The sequence below is a fragment of the Coffea eugenioides genome, chromosome 2 (assembly GCF_003713205.1).
Source record: "Coffea eugenioides isolate CCC68of chromosome 2, Ceug_1.0, whole genome shotgun sequence".
NCBI lineage: Eukaryota > Viridiplantae > Streptophyta > Magnoliopsida > Gentianales > Rubiaceae > Coffea > Coffea eugenioides.
The window spans coordinates 58,605,971-58,623,628 of NC_040036.1; the positions used below are offsets into that span (position 1 = coordinate 58,605,971).

General features: G+C 35.4%; 2 protein-coding genes across 2 annotated transcripts; both read right to left on the reverse strand.

The window, feature by feature from the left end:
* Positions 1-1,520: 1,520 nt before the first annotated feature.
* On the reverse strand, positions 1,521-12,252 carry LOC113763613 (vacuolar protein sorting-associated protein 36). Its single transcript, XM_027307485.1, has 9 exons — positions 11,592-12,252; positions 9,570-9,773; positions 7,063-7,156; positions 6,877-6,934; positions 6,157-6,226; positions 3,736-3,871; positions 3,571-3,655; positions 2,204-2,257; positions 1,521-2,074 (listed from the first exon to the last, which is right to left on the reverse strand). The coding sequence occupies exons 1-9, from the start codon at positions 12,219-12,221 to the stop codon at positions 2,071-2,073; spliced, it is 1,335 nt and encodes a 444-aa protein (XP_027163286.1). The 5' UTR covers positions 12,222-12,252; the 3' UTR covers positions 1,521-2,070.
* Positions 12,253-14,799: 2,547 nt separating this feature from the next.
* On the reverse strand, positions 14,800-16,350 carry LOC113759965 (leucine-rich repeat receptor-like serine/threonine/tyrosine-protein kinase SOBIR1). Its single transcript, XM_027302546.1, has one exon. It carries the CDS (start codon positions 16,348-16,350, stop codon positions 14,800-14,802), a length of 1,551 nt encoding a protein of 516 aa, XP_027158347.1.
* Between the last annotated feature and the right edge of the window lie 1,308 nt (positions 16,351-17,658).

Below are 17,658 nucleotides of genomic sequence, written 5' to 3' on the forward strand. Positions count from 1 at the left end.
ACTTGAGCCGGTTCCTATGGGACACGTGTGGATTAGCCTGGATGCGTGCGTTTAGGATACCACATGTGGCTTCAGGAAAAAAAAAAAAAAAAAAAAAAGAAGTTGCGAATCAGCCAAGTTCAACTAAACCTGATCTAAGCTGTTGATCTGAAATTCATTTATATTTATTTTACATTTCAACTATGAATTTCAAATTCACGACTTAGATCAAATCAAGTTGAGCTCCGATGATCCAATCCGTCAATTGCATGATGCGGCTTCAGTTGCAACACCGGCCTTTGATCCCCAATCCGAAATCACCTGTGACACTTGCTTGAAAGGATTGCCGACCGTGGCAGTAGACTATCAGCTCTAAGACTTGACCCCAACTGAGGTATTGCTTGATCAGTCGATTGTCAGGAAAGCTAGCGAAGAATAGGCATTCAATGTCTGGGCATAAGATGCCGAAAAATAAATTGAATTCAAAATTAGCGTACCTTGGTTTAGATTCATCCAACAATATTGATGCCTAAACTTGGTTCATCACACCATTAGCTTACCGTTGTAATTCTTTTCCTTCCCAGACACCATGGCCCTTTTTAAACTACTTCCTTTAACATGCTTTTTGACTTAAACCTTATCAAAATTAGACTTGCTTCATCCAATTCACGAACTATATAAATGACAAACTGAAACTGAATAAAAGTTCAAAACAAACAAATCCTGTCAGACCATTGTCTTGGCTTTTAAATTGGCAGAACATCGAAAAAATAAAGGGGCCTCAACCAACAATACGCCAAAGCTGACATCTGAGATGTTTATCAAAGAAACTACTGACCAAAACAAACATCTAAGAAAATCAACCAGTCCATGATGGATGAAGAGTATTAGGCATGTCCACGGTCATCTCCTCAGTGACAGAGGAGAGTCTTGAAAAAGAAACAGCTGAATTCGATGGCAAAGCTTGGAAACAGGAAGCTTTTGGGTTGCAATATTCAGCAAGAGCATCAGATAATCTTGAACAATGTTTCTTAGACTTAATTTTTTAAGTGGGAACCTGAGAACACAATCCAGGTAGTGGTATCAAGATTACCTCTATTAGAGAGCATTCCATTACCCTAGTCATTGGATTACTCTTCATTTGCCACCCAAACATGCGAAAGCCTTGTACCCATACCCTTAATGAAATGACCCTCAATGGGGTGCTGAAAGTTCATGCAGAACGTGATCCTTGGCAAGTGTGATAACCTGAAAACTTCAGGCTGATCCCTTGCATATTATTTGCAAATTATATTTGGAATGTAATTTTGTAGCAAAAAATCTCCGCAAGTTATGTCAATGGTTATAAACCTTAAGGAAGACTGATGCTACTCAGAAACATTATTCTTGAGAGAAGTCTCTTCTGATGTACAACATGCATTCTACAAGAGGTGAGATTTGAGCGACAAATTTAGGTTCAATAGGCAATAGCTACTTCTGAAACCAGTTGTCTAGTGTGTGTGTGTGTGTGTGTGTACACAAGCATCTATGAAACAGGACTGTGAAAATCAAACTCCTGTGATTGGAGAACATTTAAATGCCCACTGAAATCATCGAGAACCAGAAAGATTTCTGTTGCAAACTCCTTTCTTGAGTGAAAGGTCATATAACTTAAAACTATGGTGAAGCTGGCATCAATAAGACAAGGAACATTTCACAACTCAATTCAGAAATTATTCAAGTGATTTTCAACTGCAAAACCATATGAGAACTTCACACACTAGGGTACAACATTTATGTCACTTCACGAGGCAAGTCTTCCTCAGCGTGAAAGATGTAGTTATGCAAAAGACACTCACTGGAAGTTGATAACACCTTTCACTTTTCCAATAAGCAAGAAAATAGTAGGCTGTACCAATTTCACGTCTTTTAGTTTTCCAATTTTCATCAGGAAGAAGATGAATGGAGCGTACTTGACCTCTGTAGAAGCAACTCTGCCCAATGAAGCTCATGATCGCTCATAATGGGCTACTTAATTTAATAAAATCCCAAATAGAAGCAGCTTCCGTATGCCTTTTGGAATCTTTCCAAGGAAACCTAGGTTATCCTGCATCACCTGAAAGTTCCAGACAAACATACACTGAATTACAAGTCAACATTCTGACGAACGCTACCAAATAGATTCCCGCTTCGCTAAAATAAAGGTTGAGAAAAAACTGCACAAAAATTAAACAGTTAATTTTACCTGGAAATAGAGTTAGTGCTAATCCATGCCGCATAAATACTATAGTCTCTCACTCTGTTCAAAGTAAATATTAAATGATTAACAAAAGTAGGGTACTGACAATAACAAGTACAGCAAAATAAGACTTGAGAAAGATTATAAGAAAATGCAATATCAGCTATAGGCTTATAGCAACCTAATAAGACAACAAAAGGAAGCCTCTCCAGCATGAAAAATCTTAAAAGCAACAGAAAACAACCACAATTTTCAAGTTACCCCTATATGCACCGAGCTATAGAAGCACCACTAGCCACCTTTTACTCTCCAGTAATATGACAACATTGATGCAAAAATTATAATAAAAGGAAAAAGAAAATAGTTCACAATAGAGATAGATATCTTTTTCAAACTAACAGCCCACTTTAGTTCAGGTCACCTATATCTGTCACGAATAATAAATTTCCAATGACCATTGATGTCATGTCCTGATTACTGTGGATTTTTCAAGAAAAAGTTAGACAAGAAGCCACTCCAGTTGAAACTTTGTTGCTCTGATGCAAATGGAGAATAAGGGGCATCTTAATTAACATGTTCTTGATTCTTACTACAAATATCTTAACATGTTCTTGATTCCAGTTGAAACATCCTGCAGTAAGCTACTACATGTCAGGAACATCTATCGAATATCTTAATCGCAATCACATTAAACAAACTTACCATCAAAATTTGACTTTTCCAGAGGACATACAGAAACCATTCAGAACAGACTCAATCCTGGAGCCTTTCAACTTCCAATTTCCTTACGGACTCGAATACTTTTGACTCTCTCTATTACATCAATACTGTTGCTTCAAAATGATCATCATCTTCTAATCAAAATAAAAACTTTTCTGTCTAGAAATTTCTCAACGTAGCTCTAATATCTTTCTCCAATATTCTATACCAGAGTAATTGCACAGAAATATTTATCTTGCTGTCCAATAGCTGTTTAAGTTAAGGCAACTCTATTTACCCATCTCAACCAATTTGTAATCTATCCTTGCAACAACATGCCTAACGTCTTTCTTTGCTGATGTGAACTTGTCATCAATTTAATCAACCTAAGTCCCTGACCAGTGCATGAAGTAAAGAGCACAATTCAGATACAGCTAAGAACCAAGCATACGACACAGGATCTAAGGAGAAAAGAAGAAACACACCAAGAATAGAAAACCGCTCATCCAAAAAGGATACAAAGAGACATCAAGACAGACACCTCGTCTAAAGAGGCAACACAACACTCACACTTTGCAAAGGAAAAGAAAAGAAAAGAAAATCAATTAAATCAACACATAGAGGTAATGAAGAAGTTTTATCGATATCAAGTAGATGAAGCTAGTCTCACTTACAAGTATACGTCATCTGAATTGATATCCTGAAACAGATTAATATAAAACCGAAATCCATCTGGGCTTATGTCTCTGCACAACAATCCTGTAGGAAGCATTCAATAGCATATTATGCTAATTATATTGCCATGACATGCTATTGGAGAGAAATGAAAGAAAGCTTACCTTTGCCCTCAGCAGTAAGCAGATATTCCTTTGCCATTGCCGGGGCAACCCCCAAAGTCATTGCAGCATCACTAGCACTGACCCCACTCTGTAAAGCATCAGGCTTTGTCACCAAGGATCTAATTCTAGCAAATACCTACAATCAAGAGGAAGACTGAGAAAACAAGCAGACATAATACCATATGTATTATTAACAAATGTATAAGGGTCCAAGGTGGTTTTTTCCTTTACACCAAACAAGAAATATCCCAATCTGTAGATCTACATTACCATGACCAAGAAAAAACAGTTTTGTCCTATAACTATGTGAAATGTCAACCAAATTGAAGTTTCATGACCACAAGAAAACATTAGTTGACATTTCAAAAGGTCCCGTTACAGTATCAAACGACCTCCATCTAGCATAATCTGCAGACAGACAGCAAAAACTAGATATTTCAACATGGGAATGCTCTTCACCAATTCCCAATGAAATAAAAATTCTGGTATCCTCTCAAACTTTAGAATTTGAGATAAATGAAAAACAAGTCTCATGATAAATCAAAAGATTTGAAACTGTAGCTACATATTCTTGACCAAAGGTACTTCTGTTCCAGTACAAAGGTTGATAACAATTTTGCAAGTTCCATATATTGGTCCTAAGCAATTACGGACATAAATCATTGCTCTCATTTTTGGCAAAAGGTGATATGTGATTCTGTAGGTTATATTGATTCTCTTTTGGTATATTGATAGCTTAATCTTTGTAGAACACTTTTCATCTTTGAGAAAGGAGGACAATGCTCAGTATTTGTTTATGGAGGTTTTAACATCATGCTAGAGATATCTGCTTCTCTCATCATCTCCATTTCACAGTAAATTGTCATAAGAGACTAGACTGTATCAGCAGCAACTTTCAGCTTAATCATTCTCCCAAACAATCCTCCTCCACTGGAAATTATCTAGTTATCTCTATAAAAATAGCTGCTGCCTCTTCACTCACCTAGAACATTTTCTCCTTTTTATTTGCATAATCTAACTTTGGAACACTAATTTAAGTAGCAAAATCAATAATAGACAAGGGCCTTTTATCGGAAAAGGAAGGGAGAAATATTTGCCCGATTCATGAAATCCTACCAACCATTTTAGCTCCACAATGTGCCAAGTATATCAAAGGCATAGCACAACAAAAAGAAATGTAATATTAATGTAAGAAAAATAGTTCAACTACTGTATCACAGGAACAGAATAACGAAAAGAAATGGAGGATTAATAATAATTCCAAGGTTCTTAAATCGCAAGGGTGATCCTTTAAAAGGGCCAAACTGCAAGCATATACAAGCTAAAGAAGATAATTTTGAGATGAAATGCACATAAAAAAAGTGGGCTATGTTGTCCAAATCAAAGAAGCTTTGTAAATATAGCAGTAGCAAAATATATTTACTGCATTGTAATGTTAATTGACTCACTCACATACTTCATATCACAAACAGCAATGATTCCTCCACCTTCTCCCACAAAAATCTAAATCTAGCAAGCACAAGTTTTCTCTTGGTAATTGAATTAAGTCCAGTCAAATATTTCTCATGCCAATGTACAAGGAAAAAAGTTAACCAGCACCAGCACAATATAGATCCTCTTATTTCATTCACATTTTCTTTTTCCTCCCTCCGAGTCATTAACTGCAACTCATCTCATTCTATCGAAGAACAATTCAGCTGTACAAAACACACCCAATTGTCTTCAGTGTAACATTAAAATCTAAAGGCCAATCCAAGGCATCTGCCAACAAGCCATACAACTTCCACCAACATCAAAGGTAATTTCGGTCACAGGCTCAAAGTGCACCAAGAAACAACATGAAGGCATCAGTGAACAGTATTTTATTCTACTCCAATAATGGAGTAGAATAATACTCTATTAATAATAGAGTATATAATAGGTCATGCTTTTCATACTAAGTCTTTTGAAATAAAATGCATAAGCAAATACAAAAGTAAAAGCTTACCTAAATGCAGAGCGATCTAAATAAAAAATAAACTGATCCTTATGTAGCGGCTACATAGCACAATTATATAGAGTACCATACGCTTTCCAATATTTCCACTTAAGAACTGGAATAATTGAAAACTCTCCTACCTCAAAGTTCCACAACAAAACTAAAAGAATCATCATGGGATATTAACATCAGGGGGTCAACAGAACCTTTGGCAAAAGAACTTTTGTATAAAAGTTCTTGTGATCAGATAAGGACATAATATAACTTTTAAACAAAGTAGCATGTTTTTGTCATCAATTCTCTAACGTTTCATATAAAGTTTTAAAATATAAACAGATTAAGATCATTTAACCAAGCACCTCAAACCAAGAAGCAGGGCACAGAAAATGTAAACACACAGATACAGTGGATAAAATTGAACTCAATATGAGTAAAGAAATTACCTCATCATCACTGTGAGCCTTATTCTGGATGACCATAACACCACTATCAAATTTCCGAAGCATCACCGGCCTGGAGAAGGAGAGCAGAAGAAGAAAGACAAAAAACATTTTTATCAACTTTTTTTAATGAATCTTCACTTTAAAGTGAGTACTTCCAAGTGGATTGTACATATAGTTCATCATTCACATGGTATCATCACGCTTTAGTGGCAGTCTTTTTACACTTGCTTTATTTTCTTTGTTTGCTGTTGGAGGCTGCAACGCTCAAGTAAAGAAGTCCTCGGGAGGTAGCCGGAGTTTTGTCGGTCAAAAATCAGATTTAGGGTATGGAAGCGTGTTGGACCCATTTCTTTTGTTAATAAGAAATTATTAGTCTTGATATGGTTTGCACTCTATTCTCTTGCAAAAAATTTTATGGAAGATATTTCAAATCTGTTTAGTACCTTATCAATAAATATTACACATCCTAAATACACTTTAGAAATAAAAATATTTTTTACATCAAGAATGATATTTCAAATATGTCTGCATACGTACAGGTGCACTGAGCACTTTATTTTTTATTTAGAGGTTGTAGTTCTCAATTGAATCTGGATAATCTTGACGAGACTCTTGGCAATAAAATACTGTGAAGCTGAAAGTAACTGCTTAGCTGGTCCCATGCACGCACAAGCTTAGTGCTAATATAATTATTCTAGTTCAAGATAGTGCAGAACTTACACATCAAACTTCTCCCACAGAGAACATGCTTGAAGCAAATCATCAGGTGATATTAATTCTGCACCAAATAAGAAGCATTGTCACATAGGAAACCAAAAGCACTGAAGGTGAAGGATATACATGTACATAGAAGAAAGAACAATAAGAACATGAGACGATGAGCATGGATGTATTACAAAATAGAACCTGTGCCACGAGCCCGGTTGAAAAGGCAATAGACATCTATGAGATTAATTGTTCCTCCAGCTCTCTCTAAGGGAATCCTAACAAAATCTGCCAACTAAGAACCAACAGGAGTGACTTGGGGCACATTAAAACAAAATCAGTACGAAGAAAAATAGCATCAAGAGTGATTGACATGCAAGTTTAGATACACCCCCCAAGAAAAAGGTAGCGAGCCACCTATCACCGCATGAATAGGATAAATCAATGCATTGACTCATAAATAGCATACACTATTATAGGGTAAACTAACAGCTCAACTAACAAAAGAATGTCAATAAATTTTTTTTTTCCCCCTCCCTTAGCAAGATGTGATGAACAGAATTTCCTAAACATGCAACATGGATAAGTCATCATCCAAGATGCTTTCAAGAAATAATATTAAGAGGTCCAAGTTGTTACTCTCGAATACAATACTGTTCATACAAATCTTTAGAAACTACAAAGTACACCAAAAGTGATACATTATGGGCAAATGTTCGAGGATTTTGTCACACATACTACCTGAATTTTTCTTCTGCATGGGATTAACAAGGTATGTCAAGTCTCCAGGTAAAATGAAGGTTAAGAAAAGGATCACATATAATATGCCCCCACTTGAACTATAGTTGGGTACCAGATTGCTAGCTTGCACTATAGTTTTCAGTTTTACCAAATTAGTCCAACTTAGTAGACAACACCTAACCCTGTCAAAATTGCAAGCCAAAAAGACTAACTCACCCTTATTATTCTTATGAGTTTTCAGCACATATTTTTGGGGACATTTACTCGTGCATTTTTTTTCTCGAAACCAAATAGCACTCAACATGTAAATAATAAAATTAAAAACACATACACACAAGTCATCTCCCCCATTCATACAGAAACAACAACGATCTCTCACTTCCTCTGTCTTTCTTGTTTTTCTCGAACAAATTGGTGACAAAGATGATGGCTCTAAAAAATTAGCTTTCCAGCTTCCATTAAAGATTGAAGGGTAGCAAAAAAAGTTTGAAACTAGTTGTACTTCAACGGGTAAATATAACCAATTAGTATTTCAAGGTTAGCAATGTGATAGCAACGTATACTTCCACGGGAGGGGGGGTTACTGTATGACGCAAGCATTTAACGAATCGTGATCCAGACGTTCACTGAGAAAATTCACCATATCAATTTTGCCCAGCAAATTAGGTGGAAATACACAAGATTGCTCAAACAAGAAGATAAGCGAGATCCACATAAGAGGTCTCAAAAGAATATTAATACCAGGTACATGAACACCATAGATGAGAAAGCCTATACCTTAGACAACGTGGAGCTAAAGCAGACAAGGATAGTAGAGAAGATGGAGATTATGGAAGATTATTCAAGCTCTGCACTTAAATTTCAAGAAATTTATTTATTTGATACTCAGAGGCCCATGAGATGGTAACAGAAAAAGATATCAGAGTGCTTCCTGAGGAGAAGTATGGACTTATAACAGCATGAGCATGCATAATTCCAACACCAGTTCCGCAAGAAAGTGATTTTGGCTTGAACACACCAATACCAACAATTACAGTGAAAAAAATTTAAAAGCATATTTTATCCCAAAGTCACCTTCATGCCATAAATTTTTTTGTTAAAAGTTTAAAGCATCTGTGCATACGAGTCATGTGTCACTGGTGCAACTTAGATAGCTAAAAGTTACAAAAGCTTCTACCTTTAGGAAATTTTTGACAATTCAAACCGCAATTCTCAACCAAAAGTAGGGAAGCAGTTTCCGACTTCACAACCTTCTGAAAACTATGTTGATCAGTTAATTCCTCAATAGCTTGTCAAATAATAGATTTGATGCTAACAAGGAAAACTGCATTAAGTAACAACAGCAATATAAACTAGTGTTAAGGATCAATAGTCAAATGATTGCTATCTAGGGACAAGAAGAAGATAGAAGTTAGTCATAAGATACTGCAGGAAGATTGGATCCATATTTCCTTTTTGTGAAGAAATTATGACAAGCTTCTATTGTTCAAATCTCAAGGTATTTAAAGCCTGCAAATTATGCAGCTTTGGTTCAGATTTTGTTACCACAACGTCATCCTTCTAATATCACATGTATCACATAGAAGCCTTTACACTAAAGCCTGTAATGTCGGCAAAGATGTCACAAGACTAAACAAAATGAACTTTCTTTCTCCTTTTTATTTAACATTGAGTGTTCAGTAATAACTTGTACAACCTTAGAAAGCTCACTGGCAGACACAAGAAAACCACCAAACCCATTCAGTTGCATTAGCAACCAATCACCAACATGGAACATATATTACACATTTCAAAAAATAAAAAGCTGCACAAGTCAGGATGCAAAGATCAATATTGAAGGATGTCAAGAATGATACATGCTGTATCACTTCAGCTCCTGGAAGTTCAAGAGCATTTCCAGTATTTAGTTTGCATCAATTCAAATTACTAAGGTCTTGATAAATAAAGAAGGGCAACAAAGGGTAAACCTGGCGTGATAACTGTTGATGGTACAAAGCACCAGCAGACTCTTTTGTAACTGGAGATGCAATACCTACACTTAATAACCAATCTTGCATCTCTTCTTTGGTACCCAGTTCATCTTCGGCTGCCCCAGTTGCTTGATTATTTGAACCAGCGAGAAGCTTTAACCTCATTTTCTCAGCTAGCATAACCATCTCCTTAGCCTTGCTCTGCAAGCAAATTGATCTTTTACCACCAAATTTTAACCAATGCATATCATTCTCGTCAGCTAAAAGTTATGTTACTAATATGAAACCAAACAGGTTGATATGCACTTCCAGCTGAATTGGAGATCTACCATAATGTATACAAAAACAAAAAAATGTCAACTAGTAAACTATGTAAACGGCATGTACAAAGAGGTAATGGAATTCTGTTATATCATAGCAACACAACATACATTTTCAGGGATCAAATTTGTACTCCATCCAACTTTGTGAACAAACAGAACTTAGAATTAGAACTCATGAGCAGATAACGTAATTTCTGTTCATTGTGTCACAATTTTGTTCAAGTGTCTAAATATGCGAATTCTCCTCCAGGGCCTATCTACATTGCCAGCTGCAGCTCATATGAAGTATTATGGTGCTAAAATTTGGATGTATAACTACTGGTAATCTAATTGTTATTTAATCCCTCTCAGGCCAAGGAATGAAAATCTCGTCTCCCCATCCTTTTCCCTGTCATTATAGGTTGGCAGATACCAGGATACAACCAAGAGGCCCATAATTAAGAAGAAGCCAGTAGTCTTGAAATCAATATAGAGTGATGGATCCACTCATAAACTGATTAGATGATCTTGTAAAATAGTGAAACCCTGCAGAAATTCATTAGTCTTCATATTGATAATGTTAGCATAGATGTCAAAATGTATACTGATAATTAAGGTTCTGGGAAAAGCAAAAACTGTTTCTGGAATCAATTTCTCCAATGGTCTACTATAAAAGCTTTACCAAACATAGTCTTTTGCAATTTCGTAGGCACTCCTTGAAAACCAAGACAATTTAGGCAAATGAAGCAAAGCACATGTGCAAATAATTTAGTAAGAACACCTCTTCTCTCTACTTCCCCAATTTTCCAGGGCTGCTTCTCTACGGCTGAACTTCTTCAGTCTCAAGCCTGCCCTCAACAAAATGGAAAATGGAAGAAAAGCTCCTTGCCCTTAGCTCATTCCAAATTTTCTTCATCTTTTCAACATAACTTTTAAATTTGAAGACAAAGAAAAAACACCAAAAAAAAAACCCAAGGTGAAAATTAGAATCAAACAATTAGCGCCCTTCACTCTTATCTTTTTTATTCACTTCAACGATGTAATTTCTATGTTTCCTCCACATTTTCTTGCACTTTTTTGCTTACATTAATTTGATACAGCAAAATGCAAATTAAGACAGCTTCTCTTCAGTAAGTCCAATTAGTCAGCAATTAAGTACTAAAAACTCCCCAATGGCACCTAAATGCAAATATACAAAAGACGACAAGTTAAAATTAGATTGAAGTGATAATACAATCTCATACACTAGCATTTGCAGTAAGAGTAAGCATGGTTTTCTAATACTAAAATTTGTCTATAGACTGGCAATCATAGTTCTTAATGCTACTAAATCACACATATAAAGGGCAATCATTTCCTTCTGAAAACCACTCCTTTTTTCATGTACAAAGACTATCATGCTTGACTAATGCTAAGATTGGTATGTAAAGGGTAACCTTACTCCCCTACTTGCACCACATTTAACATGTAAATGGCAATCATGCCTTTCCAAAACTACAATTCATCTCCATAATCTTTTTTCATAGAACCTCATTAACACATTGGCAATTTTACCCCTTTTATTCTACCAATTTGGCATGGAAAGGCCAGTCACTTTTCTAATCCTACATTTCCCATCCATAATGTTCTTTCTCAAACTAGCAAAAATATATCCAATTTGGAGCAAAGGGAATACTATTCCGCATGCATACAGCGGGTTTGTGTGATACTTACATACCATGAGAGCATTCAGGTCTTGAAATGCATCCTGCAAACTTTTATCAGTACTTTCCCACATTTCTTGCTCCTTCCTCAAAATCCCTGCAACTCCAACCACCGGCATCCTCAGCGCCAAGCTCCCCTCTCCACTCCGGGACCCCGAACTTGACCCCGCCTCAGCTCCACTTGCACCAACCTTAATCTCCTCCCAAGCCCTCACCTTCAATGCCTCCCAGAACTTCCCAAGAAACGCCTCTGGGTCCGATTTTCCTCTCAAGACCAAAGCAATTACGATCGATCTTAAGCCCTTTTCGTCTACTCTCCCCTCGGAAGTCACTGAGACCTGGAATCTTATCCTAGGGGTTGAAAATACAGATTTAATCGACTTTTTTAGTGAAAAAATGTGGGAGACGGCGGAAAGCGGGATATGTACAGGGGTGGGAGATGAAACTGGGGTGGAGTTGGGAAGCCATAGGAGGCGGTGATTGGTGAGAATGAGGAGACCGGATTTAAGGTGGGGAAAATTAGGGTTTTCTTCTGATAAAAGGTCGACGGAAGAGAGCAGACTGCTTTCAATTTCGCCCGGGTAGAGAACTGGCCGGCCACTTGCCGTTAATTCCGCCGTCGGTAGGTAGTTTCCGGCGGCCATTGTCGTGCGGTAATCGACTTCTAAAATTTGTAACGACAACCGTTTTATTGAATAAATAAATTACAAAAAATGTCCTATCAGTATGGTTAACCTAATTTGCACTTTAAACCCTTATAAATAAGGGGTTTGTTTGGATTGTAAGTTATTTGAGATATTTTTACTGTAGCACTTTTTGTGATGTGATGTATGTGAGATGAAAAAATAATTGAGAAAGTAAAAGGTGTATTTGAAATTGTAATGATGATGTAAGCAAATATACTTGGGGAAATAAAGATCAATCCAAACAAACCCAGTTGAAGAGAAATCAAATTGTCTTGTGGTAAATCAAATTTTTAGAAAAAAAATTTAAAATAGTTAATACTATTTTTTGAAATTTTTATAGAAAAATATAATATAACGATAATAATTTGATACATATGAAATAAAGATGTGAATGAAAAATATGTTCATATAAAATTTAAAAAACTTTTAAGAAAAAATGACAATCTAAACAAGACTAGAAAATCAGAAAAAATAGATTTTTATAAAGAGGGTTCAACTTTTACGTAATTTAGTTTTGGAGTATATGTTACTGTTTATAACCATAAATAGAAAAAAGATTAATTATTTTTGAAAAGTAAAATTATGAAATTATTCTTGGTACCACGTCTCTTAATACAAGAGACTATATATATATATATATATATATATATATGCACATATCTCAATTTAAATATATACATTACATATCTCGATTTAAACATACACATTCAAATGTAAATAAGTATCCACTAATGTACGTATTTTTATTCATTAAAGTACATGTTACAATTTAACAAAGTTCACGTCGTTATGAGGATAATTTTATCATTTACAAATAAATTTGTTATCTTTTTTAATCATTTAATGGTAACTCATATTCCAATTTCCCCTTTTTTCTTTTTTTTAACAGGGTATAAAGTAATTTCAATTTTTGATAAAAAAAAATGTTCTTTTTGTTTTCAGTTATCTTTTCTTTCTCATTCCCTTTTTTTTTCTCTCTCTCTCTCTTTTCTTTACTCCATCAACATGCCTCGGCGTTTGCTCTCTTATCCCAGGGTACACCTTCAATAAATTCCAACATTGAAGCCCAGAAAGTTAAAACAATGACAAAACCATGATCAAGTAATTTGCAATGATGCCGAAAAAGAAAAGCCTGAGCCATATGCTACAACAACGTTGTCGTTTTCGTAGCTATGCGCTGTGATCATCTTGTGTTCCTTATGTTTTTCTCAATGAAATTTCAGTCTATTCATGTTTTTTAACTATTGGCATCACTTTCTGTAAATTTGTATAAGATTTGATGATGATTAATTTCAGTTTAAAAAAAGGAGGGAGAATCGTGGCACCTTTTGGCCCATTTGGCTAGCCTCATGTAATTTTTTAAATATATATAATTACGATTCGCATGAAAATGAATTAGGGTGTAATTTCATAAAAATTTTGAGAGGAGTTTCATAACAATTCACTGCTGCATAACGGTAGCGGGCGATGGCAACAGTAATAGTGTATGGTTGTTTCCTTGGCCAGAATTTAGTAGAGAAAATCAACCTTTTTTCTGAAAATTTATTTTTACCCTAAAATCTTCCTAAATCTATAGTATGGCCTAAATTTTGTTTATGGTTTCATTTTACCTCATTCTAAAGGGCAAATTGATAATTTTAACATTGTTTCATTTAAAAACTTCGAAATTTCTCATTTGACTATTAAATCTAAATGAAAAACTGACAGTTTCATTTTATTCAAAATTATAAGGGATTAAAGTGTAAGTTTATGAATTATTTGGAGGTAAAAGTGTATGTCCGATAAAATATAAGTGGTTGTTTTCGTATTTTACTAACAGAATTGTTCAGTGGGATGTTTGGGCTTTGGTAGCTCAAAAAAAAAAAAAAAAAAAACAATTTCAACTGCCCAAAAGCTTGATTAGACCAATAGCCCCAAGATAAAATTGAAAACTAACTTGATTGGTTTAACTAGTTTTTACCGAGTTTATCTGGCTTTTTATCTTTTTTCATTTTGCTATACAATTAGACCATCACCATGGCTAGTTTGCGGTTCAATCAATTAAGTCAGCTAATCACCATGCACTCCCCGTGTCAAGAAGAGTCCCTTTAAAACTCTTATATGCATTAGATTGAGAATTCAAATCCTGTCTAGTGTATCAAACAAGAAGTATAGTGCTTCTTATTTTTAAAAAATTAAGATAATGCAATAATGCATTTATTTGGTCTCATGGTTCACCTCCAACTCCCATATAGTTTTGTTTAGGCTCGCCTTCCCCCCAATAGAATAAGAATAAGTTAGATAGTTACCATTGAAACAAAAAAAAAATTAAACCATTCGATTGTTTGAGATAATAAACACTAGCACATTGCAAGTAGGTGAGGGGTAGAATTTGTCATTTCTCATAAAAAAAATTAACAATAAAAGAATAAAATCTTGTTCTTTATTCCTCCACGTGAATAATTTGAGGTTACATAGCATACCTTATGTGATTGAAAGTGGATCAAAGTGATAATTTTCTTACTCCTTTCAGTCTTTCACTCTATCTCTCTCTCCCTCATCTCCTGCCTGAATGGGGAAAATGCGAAGCCAGCATGGTTCTAACATCAGTGCTACTTGGCCTTTCATTTGGTTCGTCCGAAGAACAAGTACAGGCAAGTTTGAGGGCTAAAAACAACACATTTTCATGACCATTTCCCATAAGATTAGGATCAATTGCTCGCCATGGATCACTAGAAGCCGCGACATTTCTCATCCATTTCACCATGTTCATCTCTTCTGTGTGCTGGAAGAAGTCATCTTTTGGAAGCTTTCCCATTACTAGAGCTGCCAAGACTACTCCAAAGCTGTAAATATCACTCTTCTCTGAAAACATTAGCGTCTCATGATACTCTGGCGCCATGTATCCTACTGTTCCTGCCACATTACTCATTAGATGTGTGTTAATTTCTGGAAATGCTTTTGAAAGCCCAAAATCTGTAATTTTGGCCTCCATATCGTCATCAAGAAGGATATTTGCTGGCTTTAAATCTCTGTGAATGATGCGCGGAGTAATATCCGTATGCATATATTTCAGCCCTTCAGCTATTCCCAATGCAATTCGATGCCTCGACAACCAACATAGTTTTTCGTGCCCTTTTGAAACTCGATAGATTAGATCTTCAAGGCTACCGTTCCTCATGTACTCGTAGACTAAATAATGGCACTTAGCTTGCGGCACATGGGCTAATAGAGGAAGCAGATTACGATGTCTTATTAGGCCAACTGTCTTGATTTCTTGTTTAATTTGACGCATTTTCTTATCCAAAAGTTTGCTGTCTTCTTCAGTTAGCTCCCTAGTAGTCTTATGGGGCTCAGCAATTCTCTTTATGGCAATCCCTCTTTCTGGTAATTTGACCCGGAAGACTTCACCGCATCCACCTTTGCCAATGAAATGTCCAAGTGAGGCCAAGTTATCTTCTTTCTTCAGGAAAGCCAATTCTGGTGGATGAATCAGTCTTGTAAAAGTAGTCACGCCTTTTCTCTCCACAACAACTTTAGGTTCTTTAATGCACCTGAGCATGATTGAGCTCAAGAATATTGAAAATGACAGCCCTGCTAGGCCTCCTACTAAAATCCCAACCCAAAAAATCCAGCCATCTATCTTCATTCTTTTGTGGTGATGTTTGAGAGGTTGTGCTAATGCATTCAGCTGCAAGGGAGGTTGAGCAATAAATCTTGTAGGGTGTTGATACCTCCTCATCTGATTCTCAATGAAGATGTAACGTTTGGAGTTCTTTATGGTAGATTCTGGCATTGGAGTTCTGAGATGTCTGTGCCAAATAATGTTTAAAAACTGACTGCAAATGAGTTTTCCACTGAAATAGTAATTAGCGCAAGAGAACTTTGGGGAGTTAGGGAAGCATTTCAAGGAAGCTGTTAAGATCCCAACAAAGTTGCATGGGCTTTGGACGAAAGCATAATCTTGACCCTTGGAGCTCATCCCCTCCAGGATAGCCAATACAACTTCGTGGCCTTGAGGATAAAGCTCTAATTTGGATTGTGCGATAAAGATTAAAGAGAAAAATGAAAGGAAAGAGAGCTGGATTCTTGGACGAGGCAACGCCATCTACTTTGCTTTTAGTTATTCATATGAAACTAGAGATTTTATGGCACGCTAGCTAGTTTCTGTCTCCCAGCACTTAAATGCTTAGCCCTCAAGTGGTAGGGTCTCTTAGTTGTGGAAACCGCGTTCCTTTTTTCGTGTTTTAGCGTCGAGGTTGTGATATATTTCTAGGGGAGAAAATGACAGATAAATACTAAAAAAAATAGCTCACTTTATGATTTTTAAGGAATCCCATATTTATGTTCATCGTTTATACATACTATAAGTGAATTCTTCTTGAAAATCTATGAACAAGTTAATACAAAAAACAAGGAAATTCCGTCGTGATTTTAAAGTTGATAGACAATGAATAATGCATAACATACATATGAACAATGAATAATGTATACACATTAATTACAACTCAACTCACATTACAACTAGTTACCCTTCAATAGGGATGAATACTAAATTCAATTAGAATAAATTTAGATTTAGTGAGACTTGAACTAATTACTTTTAATTCGTGGGCCAGAGCACTTGTTCAAGAAACTTTTTTGCTGTCTCATAAATTAATTTATCCTACAATATTGTAACTGTAAAATTGTTTCTAATGTCACTTTTCAAATACCAAAAGCACATGTTTTTCAGAAAATTGCTTCTAGAAAACTCTCAAACACTTTCTTCAACCACTTCTTCTTCTTCTTCTTCTTCTTAATCTCATATGTATGTTTGTCTCAAAATGTACTACAAAATATATTTCTATCAGCTCTTGAAAAATATTCCTTGTCAACGAAGCCCTAAGAAAATGAATAATTAGAATATGTAAATGCTGTTCGGAGATCAGACAAAGACACCTTTTTTCTTATACTAATTGTTACCGAATGTCACTGAAAAAATGGAGTCCACATAATCGAGTATTCATTGTCTGCCATTGGCTATTCTAGAAGACAAATTTTTTGTTTCACTAAATAAAAAATTATAAATCATAAAGCTGACTTAACCTACATCTAAGGTCAGCAAATTATTAGCTAACGTGCACGTTGTAATTGGATAGAGCATTATTTGAAATATTATTTGGAATAATTACTGTAACACTTTTTGTGATGTGATGTATGTGAGATAAAAAGTAGATGGAAATATAAAAAGGTGGATTAAAAAATGTGTTTATGATGCAAGCGAAATATTATTTGGGATAATTTTGCAATCCAAACACCATGTTTTTTACATGTGATTTGAACATAAAAGTAATCAGTTATGTATTGCAACTATGCCTGTTTGTTGTACTTCATCAAGATTTGGGGTATACATACATAAAAAGCTGTATTTTTA